Raw genomic sequence first — 22876 nt, 5'->3', positions numbered from 1 at the left:
CATGTCTATAATATATATAATTATTATAATATTTGTTTCTAGTGTTTTATGAGAAAGAGATATTAATAAGATTTTACCAGTTAAGAAATCAACAAAATGCAGTTAAGTGGGCGAAACGTTGTCAATAACACTGTATTTTAACTGCAGATGTGTTTATTTCTGTCATGTCGGTATTTTCTACGTCTCAAGCTGAGCAATAGTTATATATAATGGAATACAGTTGAAAATTTAATAAATATTCGAGCAAAATGTCCTTATAACACTGTAATAACAGATAATACTACGTGTAATGTAAGTGTCAAAAGATAACAAAAAATCGAAAATTATCCTAAAGATTGGCTGGTTCTTACTGCGAGGCGAGCACAAGTCTCCTTGTACGAAGTGTCTGTTGACTCTAGCAACGTGTTTTGCGAAACCGACATCCTTGTGGTACGTAGTTTCAGCTGTCAGTCTGTAAGTCGTGGAACTGATCACTCGCTCCCTCACATTAATTTCAGGGTACTGACAACTCCTTTCAGGTGGATCCGTGTAGTGTTGCGCGTCAGCCAGTGCTCAGCAAGAGTTGGAGTGTTTGCACTGAATATCTCCCATTGGCTCAGCACTTCACATCATAGATGTGATACACATATAGATGTGATACACAACTCGTGTCTGATATTCTTCTACATAATAAACATTCATTGTTTCTGCACTGTAACTGTTTATCTTGTCTTAGTGGCAATATTTTCTCGGTTTCTTAACATGTCCCTGTTAAGACATTTATGTCTCATGAGTTAGAAATTTGTTAAAATTTAATCATTATTACTGAACTTGTTTTTACAGGCAAAGACTATTTGCTTGAGATATTTTTTAAGTAATTTGCGTCTGAAGATTTCTGACCAACTTGATAATTTATTTTTGAGAATGATAATTATAAAATCCACCTGTAAATACATTACCAGCCGCTCTAAATAAATAACGTGTCATCACAAGCTTAACTGTGTATTAACTGGTGTCTGGGCTGCGTAGGAAAGCATAAATACTTGTCACTTGTGGTGAGGCCCGGCAGTGGAACTTGAAGCTTGTCTCGAAGTTTGTGTGTCAGCGCCTCTAGTGGAGAGAGTAAACACGTTACGTGTGGAAAAAGACACCACGAGTTGCTTCTTCTGTTACGTTGCTCATAGCTCGCTTAGTAGTGGCATCAGTTCACACACTAAGGGACCGGGGTTCGATCCTCTGATGAGCGAAAAAGTTAGGCCCCTGTGTGCAGAACAACGTTGGTCCCTGGGTACCTGGGTGTGAGGTGGCTGGTGTGAGTCTAACCCTGGGGGGTGGAGAATTAAAGAACCCCTATGGTAATGAAACCGACAGTCGTCGATGATATCCTGACGTTACTGGGTTATCCTGGGTTACTGACCCTCCGGGTTAAATTACAACAAAGCAATTTTTTCTCTCTTTAGGGAATTTAAATGTTTCTTCATGGGGAAAGGGGGGGGGAGAGGGAAAGGAAAAAGGGGGGTGTTGGTGAAAGGCCTTTGAATTAATGAACTTGAGCTACCCTCCCCTTCCTCGGATTAAGCCTGATTATATTCCATTATCATTAATGATAATCACATGAAATGCGATCTTATGGCGTGTGCCATTAAGTATAACTAACCACACCACTCCGCCTGGTTAATGGGAATCAATCAGGTTTGATTTGAGGAAGGAGATATTAAACAACCTTGTATCATGAACCCTTTCCAGGCTTCAACGTATCCCTCCCTTAAAGTGCCATATTATAATTACGTAGATGAATGGTTCAGAGAGCCACCCATTCCAAGCTGAGGGACTGATTACCTCAGTCTTCTTCTGATCTTCACTATTCTTCTTTTTATTGGATTGATGAAGCCACTGTGTGGCGAAACGTTTCCACAAAGATACCCAAGTGTAGCATACATGTCTAATTTGTCAAAAATTATGTACAACACACTCTAAAAGCGAAGATATAATTAACAACTACTCGTCTTGAAGTGTAACTACTAACTACCCTGTCGGTGCTTCTGGTGGGTTTTAACGTAACCTCTGTCGGCCAGCTTGCAATAAAATCATTGACTGGTGGTAGTCAGTGCTGGTTGTCTGCTCTTACCGAATACTGAGGACGCTTGTTCAGGCCAAGGAATTACTTAGCATCTGGTGAGGAAGAAGAAACTCCTGTGCTAAGGGGCAAGTCAGTTCCCTGTCATTTAATGTTTATTTTTTCCCCTATAATCTACCTTATCCATAATTACTATCGTATTTGCTTTTGTCTGGTTTCGTAGGATGAAGTCTAGGATCTTTCCTTAATTCATGGTATAACTTAACAAATCTTTGCAACTATCCTGAGCTTTGCTCAGACCTCTCCAACGAAACCAGACAAAAGCAAATACGATAGTAATTATGGACAAGGTAGATTAAAAGAAAACATATTTTATTTTATTTTATTTTATTTAAAACAGTACAGAACAGTAAATAAACAAAATAATACTAGACTTATCCGGCAACAGATGTAAAAACCTTCCATTGCCTAATTTACCACACACAACCCCGTGTGGGCTTCCCCCCCCCTTATCCCCCACCTATTCTAAACAAACAGGATTACCATAGCAACCTGCATTAATCTTACAGACATGTTGAGATATGTACATTAATATTACAGTTATGCTAGTCCAAAGTGTATTACACGACCACAAGTTTGCTTGAACAATGTAAGTCATGGTTTAGGTATGTATCACAACAATCATTACATTGCCACAACATGAAATACATTTAGCACACACAAGGAATTTCCTACAGGTAATAGACACCTATTCACAAATATTCTCCCCAGCGCAAACGTGTTTGAAGCCTCACCCCCCCCCCCGCCCCTTACATTTCTCACCCAAACCCATTCACAACCAAACATACAAATTATACAGTAAAGAAAATGAAGACAGTATCTTAACACATTGACACAGTACATGTATATACACAGCCCATTTCACAACCCCAAGTAATAACTAGGATACTAAAGTGAATGTTGGGAACCCTCTTATTACAAAGGTTCTGTACATGACATGTTCATACAAAGACCACATAACAGCAGGTCCCTCACAACTAAAACTACCAGTGTTTTTATACAGTGTATACATAGGTATAACTTTTCACTCCAAAGGCGACCACGCCCACCATCTCCTTGTCCATGTACAGGAGCCTCCTGCCCATTGTCATTTGTTGCTCCACCGGCCGGCCGTCTGGCCTGCCTTCGCTGTCCACACACTGCCGCCATATGATCATATTCGCCGCAGAGGCGGCATGTCCGTCGTTGGCCAGCATACGACACCATTACCTGCATGCGGAAGTCATCAAGGTACACATACAACGGTATGGCCTGGCGTAGAGACATCTTTAGGGTAAACTTACCTTCGGGTAGACCAGCATACGCCCCAGCCACCCACTTGCCTTGTTTTGCCATGTGTACCACTCCGTATCTTCTGAAAACACTGCTGAGATTCAGTGTGTCGGTGCAGTTTCACCCACGTGTATTGTCGTGAGACATCCACCATACGCACACGCACTGCAGGGGACACATCTACGCAGATATCTTGAAATTGTTCAACCAGCTCCTCATACACTGGCCCCTTGAGTAGTTTCACAAATATCCGGTAGGCGCCATTTAAAGCCACACCGTACAAATCCTTGTCCTCTATACCATAAGTGTCACGGATAATCTTCGGTAGCAATACCTATGCAGTCTCAGGCGTAATCGCCCCCCGAAGAAGTTCTATGCCAATGGTATATTGGTGAGGGGCTCTTGATTTAGGGAATTGGATCTGTGCTCCAGTTCCCCGAATTAAGCCTGAATGCCTTCCACATCCCCCCCCCAGGCGCTGTATACTCCTCCGGGTTTAGCGCTTCCCCCTTGATTATAATAATAATAATAATAATATGCCAATGGTATTCACCCGCCTCCTCACGCTAAATGCCATGATGACACTGGATAGCTTGCTAGACTGTCAGTAGAGAGGTGCGAGGCACGCCCACACTCCCTGGCAGCCAGGTCGCGAATGTGTAGGAAAACATATTAGGAGACAGGGAAACTGTCACTTATGCAACATATGGGAATCTTTGAGGAAACTTTTCGCCACACAGTGGCTTCATCAGTCCAATACAAAGCAGAAAGGTGTAAAGAGAGGAGGAGTTTGGGGTAATCAGTCCCTCAGCCTGGAGTTGATGTGAGATTAAGACACATGTGCAACATCTGGGTATCTTTATTGTAGACGTTTCGCCATCCAGTGGCTTTATCAATACAAATTCTAGGACATAACTTGAAGACAGTAGAACTATGTACAGAAGATGAGGTAATCAGTCCCTCAACCTAGGAGTAGGTGCGAAGAGCACCATAGTCGTGGAGAATCTGAAGCAGAAGAAAGGAGCCTGGCGCTTATATAGTAACGTCAGGTGTAGCAGACGAGGGCATATTCACTGGTAGGTGGGATTCCCCAGTTGAAGTAGGTCCTTCCCAAAGAGATGGGTTAGTAGTAGTTGTCGTAGTCGTGAAGGTTATGTACATGAGGGACTGATTACCTCATCTTCTGTACATAGTTCTACTGTCTTCAAGTTATGTCCTAGAATTTGTATTGATAAAGCCACTGGATGGCGAAACGTCTACAATAAAGATACCCAGATGTTGCACATGTGTCTTAATCTCATCTTGTCGGTATTATATACCATTCGTACACAACCTGGAGTTGATGTGTTCAGTCCATCAATCTTGTAGAATGTACAGCATAGGGTCGTAGACGTGGCTTATATACTGTAGTCAGGTGAGGCGAAGCAGGAGGAGGCGGGATCATAGTGGTACCGTCCACTAGTCGAAGTAGGTCTTCGTCCATAGGTTGGACAAGTTTTGAAGAATTCTTTGTATCAAGATCCCATGATGATGCAGTGGTTTTCAAAACTATTCATCACAACCGAGGAATATTAAATTTATATTTTTCTAATAGTTAAATAACATTAACTTGCCATAGGTTCTAACCCCCACCCATATTCTAGCTTGTTTGCAATCGTGTTATTACGATTTCGTGTCATTATAACGTTAGTGTTAAAAATTTTAGCCAGCAGTTCTGTAAAACGCCCAGCTTGCAACCACAGTTAGGAAAGTTAATCTTCAAATAGGAAGATAAAATTTTATGCATTTTATTATATTGTCCTTTTTCATTAAAGTGTTTTTATTAGAAAGTATATTACGTGCTGCCTTGTCAACCTTGTAGTCGATAGATTTTAAACTACCAGTTGACCAACAGTCGGGTAGGAACGTATGGGCAAGTCTTGCGAGTTCCAATTTTCACTTTTTTAATAAATACTTGTATTGTTGACAGTTGAATTCCAGCTGGGTTCGGCTCTTCATGTGACTGTTAGCATCAACTGTTTGAATTCAAGGTCTCAAGAGGGACAGAGCTGCTGTTGCGTGTATTGATGCACGCAGAGGGGCATATCAGCTGGACCTCTGCTTGCAGAGGTAGATGCCTTCATGCCGTTCAGGTGATCTTTAGCTAAATAACTGGACCTGTCCTTTCTTGTTTTAAACCAGATTGCCTACAATTACCTTAGCTGTTGTAGGACCCCGTACAAGCTTAGCTCTTACCCTCCCCCCCACACTTTCAAGACAGTAACTTGTTTCTGTTCTTATGAATTCTTCTGGTGGGTTTATTTTTGACAGCTGCCAAGTATGGTCCAGTAGGCCACCTGCAATGTTTCTCCTTATGTTATTTAGTAATTTGCCGCATTTACAATCGTCAGGGCAAGAAAAGCTCTCAACTTTGTCACAGTCCCGTCCATGTTCACTGGTAACTTGGTTCCTGGTGTGTACACAGTGACCACCGGTTAGAAAACACTGTCGGTATCAAAGTATTTATGAATGCTGTCTTGTCCCATTATTGTAAAATAAATTGCATGTAATAACATGCGACTGAGTCGGCATCAGTCGTACCCGTGAGGGTAGTGCGAAAGTGAGGCATTGGAACATCCCTGTGATAAAGGGACAGTGATTAGATATGACTATTTTTTTATATTTTATTTAAAAACAGTACAACAGTACATAATTCAAGAATATAAATAGACATAAAAAGATAACAAATTCTCAGAACCAATGGCTCGATAACCTCTCTGAAAAAAATGGCAATACATAAAGCAAAAGCTTACAACAAAACATCTCAAAACAACTACCAGAAACAGGGTACTAACCTATCATATATAACTTTAAAACAACATTAACATACCCATACTGGAGCCTAACATTTAAAAAGAAAAACCTGATTTCACAAAAAAAAAAAAAAAAATGGAAAACCCGTGCATATGTATAAATGTACACAAACAAAACAGTATATAAAAATATTTTGATCTACAAAAATCTAACATATCATGACCTCATAACCTATAATAAACATAACCAATTACATATACCATTAAAAGCATATGACTCAAGAATTGGGTCATACCAACATTCACCACACTCTCATGCCCCCCCCTCTCAAGGAGAAGAGCCTGCTATTGCCCACTGACTTACACGGAACCTTAACCTTCGTACATTCAGATTCATTCACAGATTCACGAGGATTTCTAACGTTAGCCTCCTATATCCTTCCGAAAATACCTGATCCCACCTCTTCCCGTACAATTCCTTGTTCCGACACATCGTACGATAAAACGTTATCGCAAGAAAGTGCCTTCGCACCTCACTAACCCCTTTCCCCCCTCATCACCCACGATATGTAGACATAATCCACCATGATGTAATCTAAAGCTCTTATGACTTCCTCTTCTAAACCACCCATATCAAGACTTAAAACACGCGGAACCACCACCCCCCTCCCTCCCACCCTCTGTACCAACCTACCTAACCAACCCCTGACATCATCTAACCCTTCACAAAAATAAACTACATGGAACGCCGTGTCGTCACCTCCACAAAAAACACATCCCTGTCCCTCTACTACCCTCCTGGTTCTTAGTATTGCCCCTGACGGCAAGATACCATGTAAAAAACGAAACAACGTCACGCACCCTAGGCAACAATTTCAGCTTATTAAATCTATACCAAATGTTTCTCCACGAGCACATTGGGAACAAACCCTCTACAGGGGCAACGCACTTACCCGCCAGTAACCTACAAAAAACCCGTATTCGAATGTTTCTCCGTTCCCTAATCAGCAACAAGGCCCCTAGAACAATTTCACATTCCCTCAATTCAACGCTTCCATACCACTTCTTCAACCTCATATATACCTGTTCTATATTTCCCGCCATCACGCCCACACGCAATACCTCCCACTTAAGAAACACATTTAGCCCTCCGTCTTAAATCCATCAATCCCAAAACACCCTGGCACAATGGTAACATAACCTCTCTTCTTAACCAATCACACCTTGATCCCCACAAAAATTTAAATACCCTTCTCAAAATTCCCGCAATCGCCGTCGCTGTAATCGGGAACACAGCCGCAACATGTCAAACCTTACAATACAATAAAACATTTACGACAATCACACGTTGGGCCAAAGTGAGATGCTGGGGCCTCAAAACACCCAGACGTCCCACGATCCTTTCTGATAACCTATCCGAGTTTTCTTCATGCTCCACATCCATGTCATCCTTGTATATAATACCACAAATCTTTAGCGACACCGCACACTTTTTAACAACATTACAACTCGCCTTACCCCCCTCCTTTCCAAGTGCCCAACCCCATGATCATTGACTTCTCACTGTTTACCTTCATACCCGTGGCACGTTCAAACACTTGCACAACATCGTCCAATACTTTCATAGACATCCTTTCACGAACCAGAACAGTCGCATAATCTACATAACCTATTAATCCCGGCCAAAGCGTCCCTCCCTCAACCCCACCCTCACCCCGGGTACTGACAGTACGTTCAACCATTCTATAAAAGGGGTCCTGAAAACACACAAATAAGATCTGTGGCATGAGACACCCCTGCCTGAGACCTCTACCCATCGCAAATTCCCTCCCCATACACCCATTTATTTTTACCCTCATTTTTGCTCCCCTATACAGCGTATTTACCCAATCAACTATTTCTTCCCCATAACCCTGTCTCCTAAGTATAACCTGCAGTGCACGCCTTTCCACTATCATAGGCTGTCTGCCAGTCCAAAGCCAGTAAAGCCACCCCCTCCCCCCCCTCCTTTTGACTCCACAAAACTTCTCAGAATCCCATGTCCTTCAATCACCGACCTTCCGGGCAACCCAAACTGGGATTTCGAAACGACCCTCCCCACTACACATTTAACTCTATTACCTAAAATTTTTACAAAAACCTTATAGTCCGCACATAGCAACGATATTGCCCGATACTCCCAAAGGGTGGGCTGCCTCTTACCTTTCGGGACCAGCACCACAATTGCCGTAGTCTGCTTATCTCCCAACTTACCCTTCTTCATACAATTAAATAACCTAACCATGAAATTTCCTATCAACGCCCAATGCTGTAAATAAAATTCCACCGGTAGACCATCAATACCTGGGGCTTTTCCCTTCCTCATGCCCTGTAAAGCAATCTCTATTTTCTCTGCAGTAATAACCCCACCCAAAGCCGTCCTATCACTATTACCTAAATTGCACGTTGCATATGCACTTGCCCAGTACTTTTCATACCACATATCTGCATATGCATTCATACCCTTCGTATTTCTTATCTCCTGCCCTGCTCTATAGATCCCCATCGTCTCATTTACCTCTAATCTCGGGATAGCCGTCAGCGCCTGCCTTTGCTTTTGATGTCGCAACACACACTGATGGCTTGTCCCCCCACAAAACTTCTAACCCTGCTTGCACCCTTACCGCTTGAAACCGATCATTTTGCAACGTTCGCGATCTCTGTCTACTATTTCGTCCATGGGAAAAACACCACCAACCACCCCCTGCCCATAACCTCTTAATCGATCCTCTAAATAATTCACAAGCCCATATTTTAAATTGTTTATACGTTTACCCTCCCTCACATAATACTTTCTTATCCTTTCTTTGGATACAAAATCCCACCATGTTACAATGTCATCTACCTCCTGAGCTTCCTTGTAAAGCTCTTTCCATAGAATAGAAAAACCCTCCAAATCTTCATCACTCAACACACTAATGTTCAATTTCCAATAAGTCCTATACATTTCTGCCAGCTCCTCCCACCCTACTTCCACCACTACAGCCCTATGATCTGACATAGCCGCCTCAACGGTATTAAAAGATTTCACAACCCCTTGAGAAAGATACACTATCTAACCTCGCTGCGTATCCCCTCCTAACAAAAGTATGTTCTATTTCCCCCCCCCCCAAACGCATAACGTAACCTAACGTCCCTCATCAAATCCCTGAGAGTTAGACATATGTCCTGCCCTTTTGGTTCTACGTCAGCCGCCCTAATAATGCAGTTCCAGTCACCCCCCACTATTGCCACTTCCGGAAGTGCACGCAAAAAATAGACAAGATCCTTGCACACAAAATCCTTCCTTACCTGCATGCTATTCTCCGCAGGCGCATACACACTTACAAAAGATACACGCTTACCCATCCACGACCCATCCACACGCAACACCCTTCCCCCCTCACTTCTCTGCAAAACAAACGGGCTCGTCTCCTTCATTAAAATACCCACACCACCTTTTAAATGGGTAGTTGGCAGGGTCATCACTTTATAACCTGCTACCTCCAACACTTTACCCTCCTTGAAATTATATTCTTGGAGGAACACAACATCCACTCTATATTTATTAAGAAACATGGTTTAGAAAGACACGTAAGCAAACACTATAACATATTTATTAGAAAACGTTTCGGTCCTGGGACCTAGATCACTTCTAACATACAGAGGTAGAAAGACATTATATATATAGGCGGAGAGTGAGGTGTGACGCACGTGACCTGAGGAATGTCATAAGAACATAAGAAAGGAGGAACACTGTAGAAGACCTACTGGCCCATGCGAGGCAGGTCCTTATCAAAACAACCTCTACCTATGATGAGGACGGGTAGACGATGAAATCATGTGACTCCTGTGTTGTTGGGTTGGTGCTGCTTAAGTATCATGTATGCCAATGTTTTTGAAATTTTGTAGTTTCTAGTGTTGGGTTCTATAGTGTCGGTGACGGCGATTAGTGAGGCTTCTAGGCACCGTCGGCGTCTGAGGTCTGGTTCGGTGAGAATGAGTTGTGCCTCATTCCAGTTCATCAAATGCCCCGTGGAGTCTCTGTGGAGGACACAGGCGTACCTTACATCGTCTGTTAGAGGCATTTCGATGCTCATTCATGCGGATTGCAGGATCTCTGCCTGTCTCGCCTACATATTTCTTGGGACAGAACCCACAGGGGATAGTGTAGACGCCTGCTGTAGAAGTTAGAGGTGTGGGGCTGCGTTTCGTAGTGAGGTCTTTGATAGATGTGTTTATGGTGGAAACGTTGATGTTACTCATAGCAAGTTCCCGGTGAGTATTCGTGGCAACATCGACACATGGGAGTACTATGAACTGCTTAGGGGGCTGTTCCATGGGTGGTTTGTTGAGGAGAGCTTGTGCACAAGCTATTCTTTGTAGATGAATGGTTCAGAGAACCGACATGTTGATAAATTAGACACATGTGCAACTCTTGGGTATCTTTATTGAGGAAACGTTTCGCCACACAGTGGCTTCATCAGTCCATACATAGGAGAAACTTGAAGAACAGGAGGAGAATGAGGTAATCAGTCCCTCAACCTTGAGTCGATGTGTTCAGTCCATCAATCTTGAGTAGAATACGGCAGATGAGCGGAGAAGCAGCTTATAAACCGTATGGCAGGAGGTTGTTTAGGAAAAAAAAAATAGGAAAACAATCGATACAAAAAAGAAAACCTCAAATACAAGGAATGTAAAACATATACGCAAATAACAAAGATGTGATAAAATTAAAGTCTCTTCTTTCCAAGTAAAGAATTCCTGTGGAAAACATTGAACATTGTTCCTACATTCAGCAATATATGTTTCAGAAAAGTACATAAACAGTATATAAAAGACATACACACTGTAACAAACACCCACCTCTCCCCCCCAATACAACCCAGACACACACAATTCTTACCCCATCTCATCTTTCAGGTTACATATCTAGGGTCCCTACCTGCATGTCAAGACAAAATACATTAAGTTACACCATACCACAATCATTAACATATTTACTTATAAGGTAATCTTTTAGCTCATTGTGGGACTAAAAGAAACCTTTACATTATATATATAGAAACATCCTCATAGATCACAACCAAAACAAGACAAAAATGCAATACCAATCCCCATTGAGAGTAAAACTCTTGCAACCCCACTCCCCCCAAAAGCACTCCCTCGTGAACGAAAACTCATCAGGCATACACCACGCATACTCCATAAGTCAATTTCCCTGGGAGACTAGCCCGTTTCTACCCCTGAACTACAGTCTCCACAAATCCCCCAATGTAAAAACTTTGTAGCCTTCCATAAAATCTCGCTCCCACCTACCTCTGTATATCTCTTTATTACGACACTTAGTTTTATAAAAAGTTGCTGCTAACGCCCCTAGTCTTTCCCGAACCGTCCTTTCCCGTAACATCCATGATATGTAAACAAAATCAACAATTATGTAAGCCATCGCCTGTTGAACCCTGTCCTCCACCCCACCCAGATCCAAACTTAAAACCCTTAGAACTGACAATCCACTCCCCCCCCACCAATCGACATACTCCCCCCAACCATTCCCTCACGACACCTAAACGGTCACAAAAATAAACAGCATGGAAAGCAGTCTCTTCCTCCTCCCAATACGAACACACGCCACTCTCTCGTATTCGTCTGTTCTTTAATACCGTCGCTGATGGTAGAATGTCATGTAAGAATCGGAACATCACTTCTCTTACACACAACCGCCGCCAAATGCTGTCCCACGCATACATGGGGTAAGCTCCCTCCACAGGGGCCGTTATTTGAGACCAAACCCTCTTTTCTACTGATACTATCCTCATTTTCGATGTTGCACCTGCTTGCAAAAATATCTGCAAAATTGCCTCAGTCACAGAGATCCTTCCCTCTCCACCACCTCTGAATATTTTCCCTCACTTTACACAGCCCCCTTCCCCCTTCCCCATGCTCTTGCCTGAACACATGCTTGACATAAACTCCCTTTAATCTATTTCCCAGTGAAATTAACCCCAGCCCGCCCTTGGCTACCGGAAGTGTTACTACCTGGTCACAGACCGGGCCGCGGGGGCGTTGACCCCCGAAACTCTCTCCAGGTAAACTCCAGGTAAACCTCCCTCCTTAACCAGTCACATCCTGAACTCCATATATACTTATAAACTCTACCCAAAAGCCTCCTTACATCGCCTGTCACCAACGGGTACACTGCAGCAACGTGCCAAATTTTGCTGTATAAAAGTGCATTCACCGCAATAACCCGCTGATGTAAAGACAGGTGAGGCGTCCTCAACCCATTCAAACGTCCCAGCACCTTATTCACAACACACTTTGAATTTTCCTCTGTCGCAAACACCTCATTTGCCATGTACACAATCCCACAAATCTTAAGTCTATCCACCTCTCTCCACCTTTCCCTTTCACACCTCTCGTCCCCTTCTCCTCACCCACCCAAAACTGGTAGTTTAGACTTATCCACATTCACCTTCATACCTGTCGCTGCTCCAAACACATCTACGATTCTCCCCAATCCTCTTAAACTTTCCGTCCCTCTCACTAGAACCGTTGTGTCATCGACATAACCAATAATGTGATGAATGGTTTTGAAAACCGACAAGTTGAAGAATTGAGACACTTAAGCAACACATGGGAATCTTTATTGAAGAAACGTTTCGCCACACAGTGGCTTCATCAGTCCAGTACAAAGTAGTAATGGGTAAGGAGAGTAGAAGTTTGAGGTAATAAGTCACTCAACCTGGAATCGATGTGTTCAGTCCATTACTCTTGTAGGAAGTGCAGCACAGGGCCAGAGAGGTGGCTTATATACTGCGGTGAGATGAGTTGAAGCAGGAGGAGGCGGGATCACAGTGGGACCTGCCACTAGTGTAAGTAGGTCGTCGTACATAGGTTGGTACAAAGATTTCAACGCTTGCCCAACCTATGGACGACGACCTACTTACACTAGAGGCAGGTCCCACTGTGATCCCGCCTCCTGCTTCAACTCGTCTCACCGCAGTATATAAGCCACCTCTCTTGTAGGAAGTGCAGCATAGGGCCAGAGAGGTGGCTTATATACTGCGGTGAGACGAGTTGAAGCAGGAGGAGGTGGGATCAGAGTGGGACCTGCCACTAGTGTAAGTAGGTCGTCGTCCATAGGTTGGGCAAGCGTTGAAGTCTTTGTACCAACCTATGTACGACGACCTACTTACACTAGTGGCAGGTCCCACTGTGATCCCGCCTCCTCCTGCTTCAACTCATCTCACCGCAGTATATAAGCCACCTCTCTGGCCCTGTGCTGCACTTCCTACAAGAGTGATGAACTGAACACATCGATTCCAGGTTGAGGGACTGATTACCTCAAACTTCTACTCTCCTTACCCATTTCTACTTTGTACTGGACTGATGAAGCCACTGTGTGGCGAAACGTTTCTTCAATAAAGATTCCCATGTGTTGCATAAGTGTCTCAATTCTTCATATCCAATAATACCCGGTTGGCTACCGTTTCCATTCTCCCACCTGCCCACACGGACGCATCTTTCCACCGCCCTATAAAAAGGGTTCTGCAAACAGGATTTAAGACAGAGGGCACCCCTGTCTCAAACAACCTTACACGCTTTCCCAACCTCCCATTGACTTGCACACACATACCAGCATCCCTATATAACAACCGCGCCCATTGCACAATTTCCTCTCCAAAACCCTGCCATCTCATTAAGCGCCACAACGCCTGACACTCCACACTATCATAAGCCGCCTCCCAATCAATCGCCAACACTCCCCCCTCTGCCTACTCCCTATAAAACGCCTTATAACCCCATGTCCTTCATACATTGAATGTCCCGGCACCCCAAATTGGCCTTTAACAATTACCGTATTAATTACCCTTTTTAAGCGATTACCTAAAATTTTTGCGAATAATTTATAGTCCCCACACATGAGGGATATCATACGATAATCCTTAATTGTTGTCTGACTAACACCTTTCGGAACAAATACTACTACCGCCGTCGCATGAGACGCCCCTAACTCCCCCCGGGTCTTCATAGTATTAAATAAGGTAATTAAAAAATCTTTCAATACATCCCAATGTTGCACATAAAAATCACTAGGCAACCCATCAATTCCAGGAGCCTTGCCACGATTCATACTCATTAAAGCCTCCCAAACCTCCTCCACGGTGATGGCCCCACCCATCAACTCCCTGTCACTCTCAGTAAGCACACACTACACTTTCCCCCATCTCACATAAAGCACTGTCCATGTATTCAGCAACCCAAGCATCCACATATCCAACCAACCATCCCCTCAGTTGACACTCAATTCTCGTCCCTCTGTATATCCCGCCATTGCAGCATGCACACACAACCCAAACATTCCCGTTGCGATACGCAATCTCTTCTGTCCACGCAGGACACATACCGACGGTCTGTCACCCCATAAAACCTCTTCTAAATCACCCGTAACCCGCACCGCGTCAAACCTCTCATTATGTAAGTCCCTGAGTCTATCCTTCAAACGTAAATGATAAACCAGTACATCCCGAACAAAATAATTTTTAACCCCTCTATCCCTCTCCGCAGGACCATAAACACACACAAAAGATACTCTTACCCTTCCCCACCACCCATCCACGCGAACTATCCTCCCCTCCCCTCCCCTCCCCTCCCCTCCCCTCCCCTCCCTCTTCCCAATGGTGAACAGTAAACGGGCTAGTCTCCCTTATCAAAATTGCGGCACCCCCTTTCAAACGTGGCGAATGACCTGCATAGACAGCAAATCCCTCAACCACCAACAAACATATCCAGGTTTCTAATTATGTTCTTGTACGAACACCACGTCTATTCTACACCGTACCACAAATTTCTGAGACCAATCACGCTTCCTTTCATTCCTTAAACCATTAACATTTATAGTGAGGCTCTTGAAACTGTAATTGGGGGTTTTCCCTTATGCATTGCAGAGCCTCTATCCTCTTTTCTCCGAACATGCCTAAGGCCCTCAGCCGGTCCTTTAAGGCCTCCCTTAACAGGACCTTTACCCCTGGGTCCACCAAGGTCCCACTCATCGACCTTGGTCCAAACCACCTTCTCCATGCATTGGGCCGGTGTAAGCACGTCGTCTATGTCCGACGATGTACCCGCCCTTTTCCGAGACACTCTTATCCTCCTCTTCACTGCCTCCTGAAAACCTGCATCATGCACCTCCACTTCAACAGTTTCGTGCTGCAAGGCGTCGTCCAAGCTGGGTCCAGACACATCCTCCATCCTTTGCAAGGTGAGCGGATCAGACTCCAAAGCACCTGCAAGGCCCTCAACCTCGACTTCCCCCGGGAAACCCAGCAAGTCATGGATCATAGTCTATGGCGCTCCTCACATCTCCTTCGTCCTCAGGTGTCGCCCTACTCACGATCGCCTGTGTTGCCCCTGAAGTTTCCTGCTCACCCGGCAGCGTTGCACACCCCTCATCCCGTGACAACGCTTCGTCAACCTCTACACTCCATGCCTTGTGTCCTGATGTTCTCATCGCAGACGCCTCCACAGGCGCCCCTTGGTTCTCTGATGATTCCTGGTGAGGTTCCAGCTCTTGTGTGTCCCGTTGACGAGGACAGCTCACTGCAATATGGCCGCAGGCGCCACACAATCTACATGTCCTTTGGTGCCCTGCGTATGTGACAAAGACTTGCGTCCTGAACTCCTCCAAATGCACATACGAAGGTATAAGGGTGTCGTAGAGTCATCTTTAGCGAGAAACTACCCTCAGGCATTCCCGCGTATGATCCGTCCTTCCATGTACCCATCGTCGCCAGGTGAACAGTTCCGCATTTCTCAAATACGGCACGTAGATCCGCCTCATCTGCTTCAAACGGTACGTTCCTTATTTTCACCCATGTGAAAAACGAGAAACGTCATGTAGTCTCACCGTTACTGCTGGATTCACCGACATGTTGACATCTTGAAAACGGGTTACGATGTCCTCGTAAACACTGACATTACGGAATTTTACAAAGATTCTGTATGCCCCATTCAGTGCCACTCCATATAGCTCCTCAGTTGCTATACCATAGGTGTCCCTGATGATAGCCGGTAACAGTAGCTGTGCCGAATGGGGAAAAACAGCCTCACGAACGACTTCAATGCCAATAGTATTCACCCTTCGACGTCCGTGTGTCGCCATTTTGTGAAAACCCGTTACAATGATTTATTAATCCCACTGACATTTCTGTGACATCATCTTTCTCCAAAGTCTCATATCGTTGACAAGCTGGAAGCGATAACTCTCCAGCTACTTCTTGCTCAGATGTAACTCCCTCCTCAGGCGGTGACAAGGTATTCAAAACTTCCTCCAATTCTTCCTATATTTCCAACACTTCCTCCCGTGGTACCATCCCTGCAGAAGTCACTGGAGGAGATTCTGGGGCAGGGAACTGAGAGGGGGAATCACCCCCAGCCCTAAAAGCTTGCTCCACCATCTCACTCGACAAACGACCACGGCTTCCCTCAGGTGATTGATCCTCACCTGCCACCCGTAAGACAGGGGCTGCCTCTTCTACCACAGGTTCAGGCACGCGTCTGTTCTTCTCACATGCTGCAGCTCTGTGGTCATACTCACCACATAAGCGACACGTATGCCTTTGTCCGGGATATAAAACCATGACCTGTGTCCTGAATTCCTGAAGATAAACGTAAGACGGTATGGGATGTCTCAATGTCATTTTAAGGTTAAAAGTACCTTCCTGCAAACCTGGGTAGGCACCTGCTAACCACATACCATGCTGGGCAAAATGAACTGTCCCATATTTCTAGAAGACTTTTCTGATATCGGCTACATCCGCCTCAAAGGGAACATTACGTAACTTTATCCAGGTATAATGCCTGGATACATCGCTCATTCTCACACGTACAGCAGGTGTAACATCAAGACTCACGTCCTGAAAACGAGTAACCAACGATTCGTATACCGTTGCAGTGAGCAGTTTCACGAAGATTCTATGCGCTCCATTTAAAGCTACTCCATATAATTCTCCATCTTGAATACCATACGTCTCTCTAATGATCTTAGATAAGAGAACCTGCGCTAAACTAGGCGAAATCGTCCCCCAGAGAAGCTCAATACCAATAGTATTAATCCGGCGCCTATGAGAAAGCGCCATGTTGACAGCAGTAATTTTCCTGAGGTGTCAACATAGGTGCGACAGCACCACCTCACAGCACTGCAGCCAGGCATGTGAGGAGCGTTTGCACAGGAGGCCCAGTCAGCCCGAGAGCGAAAAGGACAATGTTGTATATGACTATTGGTGAGTTTAAAGTGCTGACTGACACTTGTAACATGTAGATTAATGGTTCGTAGAAAGAAAATTACGTGTGCAACACTTCAGTATTTTTAACATCCAAGTGTTGCACTTGCCCATTTCATCATACTTATTACTTCTGGGTATCTCTGGGAGAGTTTAGCCAGTGAAGATAGTGGAATCTGACAGGTAATTAGGTGATCATTCCTTAGTAAAGTCACTTCAAATTGCCTCTCCACTTCCACCGCCTCTTGCTTTAATTCTCTGCATTGGTCTGATAAAGCTATTGGATAATTATTTCTACTAATATATGTATAACATACACAGACCTAGCTCACATCAATGACATGCTACTATACAGAAAGCCCTTTGTTATGCAGAGCATTTCGGGCAAATCAGATCAATTTTGTCCAAGGATGCGACTCACACTAGTCGACTAACACCCAAGTACCTATTTTACTAAAAGGTGAACAGGGATAGAAGGTGCCATAAAAAAAAAGTCCTAGTGTTTCCACCTGTACCAGGAATCGAACCCCGGACCTCAGTGTGAGCTAGTAATAGAGCTACAGGACACCGTCTGGGCGAAACTTCTCCATCACTGAAGATTCCCAGGTGCCAAGCCTTATCAACTTGGCGGTATTATATACCGTAAATGTAATATGTCCTGGACAGCATTAGCGGAAATACTAACTATAAGGGGAAAAGGGGTTTTCCCAGTGATTTGGGTCTGGAGCTTGAGTTGATGACTGAGGCGCAGGACAAACACTGTCACATTTGTCCTGTCTAGGATGGACTGGGTGTGAGGCCATTGGTGCAGGTCCCTCAGTCAGGGGTAGTGATGATAACCGGTATAAAATGCCAAAAAATTGTGCTTACATAAGCACGCACTTTGGTCTGATTTTTTTTTTATTACAGAAAATTTCTTCCTGAGGTCTTGTGTGGTGGGAGTAATGGAGTGGAAGTATGCATAAATTGATATGAGCGAGGTTGCTTCGTGTGTATGGAAACTAGCGGTAACCTCTAATTCAGCTGCGTTAACTCTGGTTCAAAGGTTTCAGGAGTAGTCCTGGGCAGAGCTGGTTAATGGTTCTGGAGGGGCCAAGAAAATTGTCAAGGGGCCAAAGGATGCTGGGAAGGGGGAGAGGGAGGGTGTGCCCAGCAAGGGCGCGGTGAATATAAGCTATGAGGAAAGAGGTAGGTAAAAACGGTTAAGAGCTCTGTTATTGCAAAAATTTACTCTTAACGCTAATGGACTGTGGTAGCACAGCAAGCACGGTTAGCGAGGATGCTCCAGATATGGGATGGTGGCAACGCTTTTTGCAGGAACACTACTACGAGGCCAGACTCTGGAGATCGCAGGATAGGATATGTGACGTATGTTACCCGTATCTTTTAAGGTAGGTATGGCAGTCTTGACAAAAGTCTTGCTTCATCATCCAAATAAAGACGGTGGCGATGGTTGCAACTTCGTGTAGCTGGGGAATGGCAGGTTTGTCTAGTATCTCGTATAAATCTGCGCCAGCAGATAACGATGAAAGTGTAAAACGGCAGTTGGGATTGATTTGGCCATTTGTTGGAAGATGGAGAAGCAAGGTTTCAGTCAACGTACATTCCATATGCACCATATTGGCAATTTTCTGACCTTAGTGATCTTAGCTTATTGTAAGTTAAATACTAGGATCTTGAACAGATACTGTGCGGGAAGTGGGGTTAAGTTATTAATGAGAAGTTAAAGAATACCTAATCTAGTTTAAATTCGCTATTTCAGTATTTCTTGATTAGATACCCTCAGAACCTTTTTTATAGTGCTTTAGTTGCAGCATTGATAACTGCAGTACATAAGCAAGACGTGTGCAACTGTATTTAGATATGCACAGTTTAAGACATTGTTTAGAGAAAAATTTCATTGCATGTCTTATACTGAGTGTTTTTAAAACTGTTGAAGACAAATAAAAGAAAGAAGAATTTGACTTGAGGACGACTTTTCTATCATGGCCAGTAGACCTACTGTTGCTAGTCATGTTCCACGGACTCGTGCAGGTAAGGTTAACAGGCGGGTATATAAAGGTTTGTAGAGGTGAAATAAGCACAGCGACAACTTTTTGATAAACACTAAACCTCTAGCTTTTCCTGTTTCAACAGTCAAAACACAAACCATGTCTAATGTAAACAACGACGTCGTACTTGGGGAGGACATTATCAAGGAGCTGACGGATTTCCAGAATTACAGCGAGGCAGACAATTTTGATTACAGACAAATTGATTTGTCCTTGTTCTGCGAGACAACATTGCAAACTAATTTTGAGGGTAAATATATCCGTGTTACTTTCTCCTTTTCTTTTTCTACTAAAGAAGTCTTCTGCATAGACGAAAAGTTTCAGCTTCATCTTATTGTAAATCGAATAAAATTAGACTTAAGGGTAAGACTTTTTTAACGCGTCGATATAATTTTCTAAGTTTCGCCTGAACAGCTTTGTCAGTCTTCCTCAGTCGAATAAATTGGAAATTGGCATTAATAGATAATTCTTTAAATACGTTACCTTAGCCTAAGACGAAACTTCTATCAAAAGGGTTCTCTGTTAAATCTTAATTTCCACTTGTCGGCTCTTGCCTTTGTCTGCAGATATCTTAAATTTATAAACGGTTATTAGATATAAAAGAGCACTGTCTGCCTTCATATTCCTGCTTGGCATAACTTCCAATTTCTTTTGACAACTTCATTGCTCCAGTTATGTTTAGTGTTATTTGAAACTTGCACACCTTTTTACATTTTCTCCTCAAGGAAGGTTCCTTGACGTTGGAGAGGAGCTTTGAATCTAGGGAATTGGATCTGTGTTCTGGTTCCCTGAATTAAGCCTGAATACCTTCCACCCCCCTCCACTCTCCTTGATTATAATCTACATTGTTTTACAAATCATTGAGATCTTCCTCCTGAATTTGTCTACCTAAATTCTGTATCGTCACTCCATACTTCCAGCCTTGACAATATTTTTCTATACTTTCCAAGTCTACACAGTCTTCTGTTTAAAACTTTTTCGTAGTCCTTACTAGGATTCACTGCCTCGCCTTTATATAGGAACATCTTGCGAATCAATATCGTGACTTTATTCAGATTATAATAATCAAAATCAAAATGAAATGTGCTTCTCGGTCCTTAACTCGTCTATCAAAATGTGAATAAATGAACACGTGTGTGATTCACAATTACATATGTAGTGTCATTATACATCAATGCTAATTGTATTGTTTTTACTTACAAAAAATCTGAAGACTTTGCCTTTATTCTTTCTAGCAGATTCGATAGCAGCCGGAGAGAACCCCAGCCGTAAACACCAGTTTGCGGTTAATAAGGCTTCCTTAATGGAAGGCACACAAGCCTGCTTGATCGTCAACCCCACTAATGTCTCTTCTGGCTATTCTTCAAGCAGCCAGATGGACCAGTCCTCCATAGTAACATCATGGGTTTCCCATCGCCCGACTGAAAGCTCTAGACTTGATATTTACACGTATAGACTGCCTCTCGAAAAAGAATTTGCATCCGATGGCAAAGTTCATAAAGACTCTAGAATTTCTGGTTCACAACAGGTATGCACAAATGTTCCGACAGAGACATGCATGTATCCCGTTCCTGTTGCTCAGCCAAGACTTTATGGTTCTCGACAGATATATACAACAGGGGTTCGGCCAGCGACATCCATGTATTCCTTCTCTTTTCCAACTAGTTATTTTGTTTAATCGAGGCCATCGATAAATCCTTCACTATTCACCGGTAGTAGTGATCAAAGACCAATTAACTCACTTGTCGAACCATCGCCTCTTCCTTCATTACACTCAAGTGACACTTCGTCTGCCTTGCAGCCAGAGGCCAGTCTATCTTCACATCAGTCTACCAGTCCACATCCTTTTCAAGAGTTCCTTCGATCAATAGCAGCGAAATGCCTCAAATCATCAGAGAGAGCCAGAGCGAGAATAACAGACCAAAAAGACTTAAAACCTGTAGACGTTACAAAGTCACCTGCCCTACTTGTAGTATTGTCCTCGCATCGAGAGGACACCTTATGCAGCACATGAAGTCTCATAACTCTGTTAAACCGTCGGGTTCGTTTGAATTCAGCACCGAACACAGGATGACCTGTCCTACATGTGGCCTTGTAGCCACGACCAAAGGACACTTGAAGCAGCACATCAGGTCTCATAATACTAGCACTTCTAATCGATGTTATAAACATAATTGTACCTTCTAAACTGAGCAGTCATCTTTTACGTGCTCATGGTACATCGTTTAAACGCGTGAGAGCAATTCCGCAAGGATAGCAAATATTACAAACTTACTTCCTTAAGGTTTGTCAGATTTATTTTAAATAAATTCCGTCCCGATGTTTAATATAGAATATATTTAAAATATAGATTTGCTTTAATCAAAATATCAAGAAAATAGAATATTAATTTTATTATGGTGTACCATAATAGTACATCGTATTACAAAATCAATACAGCCATTTAACAAAAAAGATTACGTTCAGCCCACCAGTAGCTTCATTAAGCCGCTTTAATAAAGCTCTTGGCGAGCGACATGTAGGTTTTCTTTCTCATTAGTTGCTCTTCTGTACATTTACCTAAAGTTCCTTTTAGCATTTTTCAAGAAACTTTTAAAATAGTTCATCAGAGCCCGGATTTTTTTTTTCTTAAATCAAACTTTGATCAGGTCTCTAATGAACATTTTATTTTTAAGACTCTCCTAGAAATATGAATTGTATCATCTACAATTGTTAATTTTTGTGACGGGAAGTGTTCACCTTTTAAGTTTGAAGAGGGTCAACATTTCTAATATTTTGACTTTCTTGGATGAGTTAGGTACTGTAATAGCATAATTACATTTAGATTTTATCATTTTTAACCTCCTAATGTGAACATTACGGCATCTGATGACCATCTACTCTTTTGAAAGATCGGTAAATTATTCTCTTCGTCATTTATTTGTGATAATTTGCTTTACCTGTTATTTAAGTCCATTTTACATAGCTTGTAATATCGTCGAAACAACCATTATTCATAGTTCTCATTATACAGTAATCAGGTGCTCATATAATAAAACATTCAAAACCTTGCCTTTTAGTCCATTTTCCTAACTGATTGTGGATATTTTTATACTTGTGTATTACGTATGAAAGATGTGCTCAAGTATCTGCGGATATTGGTCATTTTACGGCATGTTAAAGACTAATTTTCAAAATATTATAAACAATTTAATTCCCCTCATCCATTAGTATTTCGTATTCAACTATGGCTGCGCCGTGAGGCTAGCAAAAACAGGCATAGATTTCTGTTGATGTACAGGGAAATGAACAAGAGGATGCTGCTGCGCGGTCAGCTGTGCATGATCTGCTTAGCGCTTCTTT

At 43.1% G+C, this 22876-nt stretch overlaps 1 protein-coding gene across 9 annotated transcripts in view; it reads left to right on the top strand.

Annotated features, from left to right (window-relative positions):
- LOC128693780 (uncharacterized) overlaps positions 1-22510 on the top strand; it is a 59467-nt gene extending 36957 nt beyond the window's left edge. The window contains exons 1-4 of one of the 9 annotated variants that reach the window (XM_070102260.1): positions 2080-2188; positions 19423-19517; positions 19602-19784; positions 20773-22510. In XM_070102260.1, the coding sequence (XP_069958361.1) occupies positions 19469-19517; positions 19602-19784; positions 20773-21212 (672 nt within the window). In that variant the 5' untranslated portion in view covers positions 2080-2188; positions 19423-19468 and the 3' untranslated portion in view covers positions 21213-22510. Of the gene's footprint in view, positions 1-2009; positions 2189-19422; positions 19518-19601; positions 19785-20769 lie in introns of those variants that run through there. The other 8 variants (XM_070102230.1, XM_053783646.2, XM_053783643.2 and 5 more) reach the window with 8 other exon arrangements.
- Positions 22511-22876: the final 366 nt, after the last annotated feature.

Source organism: Cherax quadricarinatus, chromosome 1 (assembly GCF_038502225.1).
Source record: "Cherax quadricarinatus isolate ZL_2023a chromosome 1, ASM3850222v1, whole genome shotgun sequence".
Taxonomy (NCBI): domain Eukaryota; kingdom Metazoa; phylum Arthropoda; class Malacostraca; order Decapoda; family Parastacidae; genus Cherax; species Cherax quadricarinatus.
This window is presented reverse-complemented; position numbering and strand designations above follow the sequence as displayed.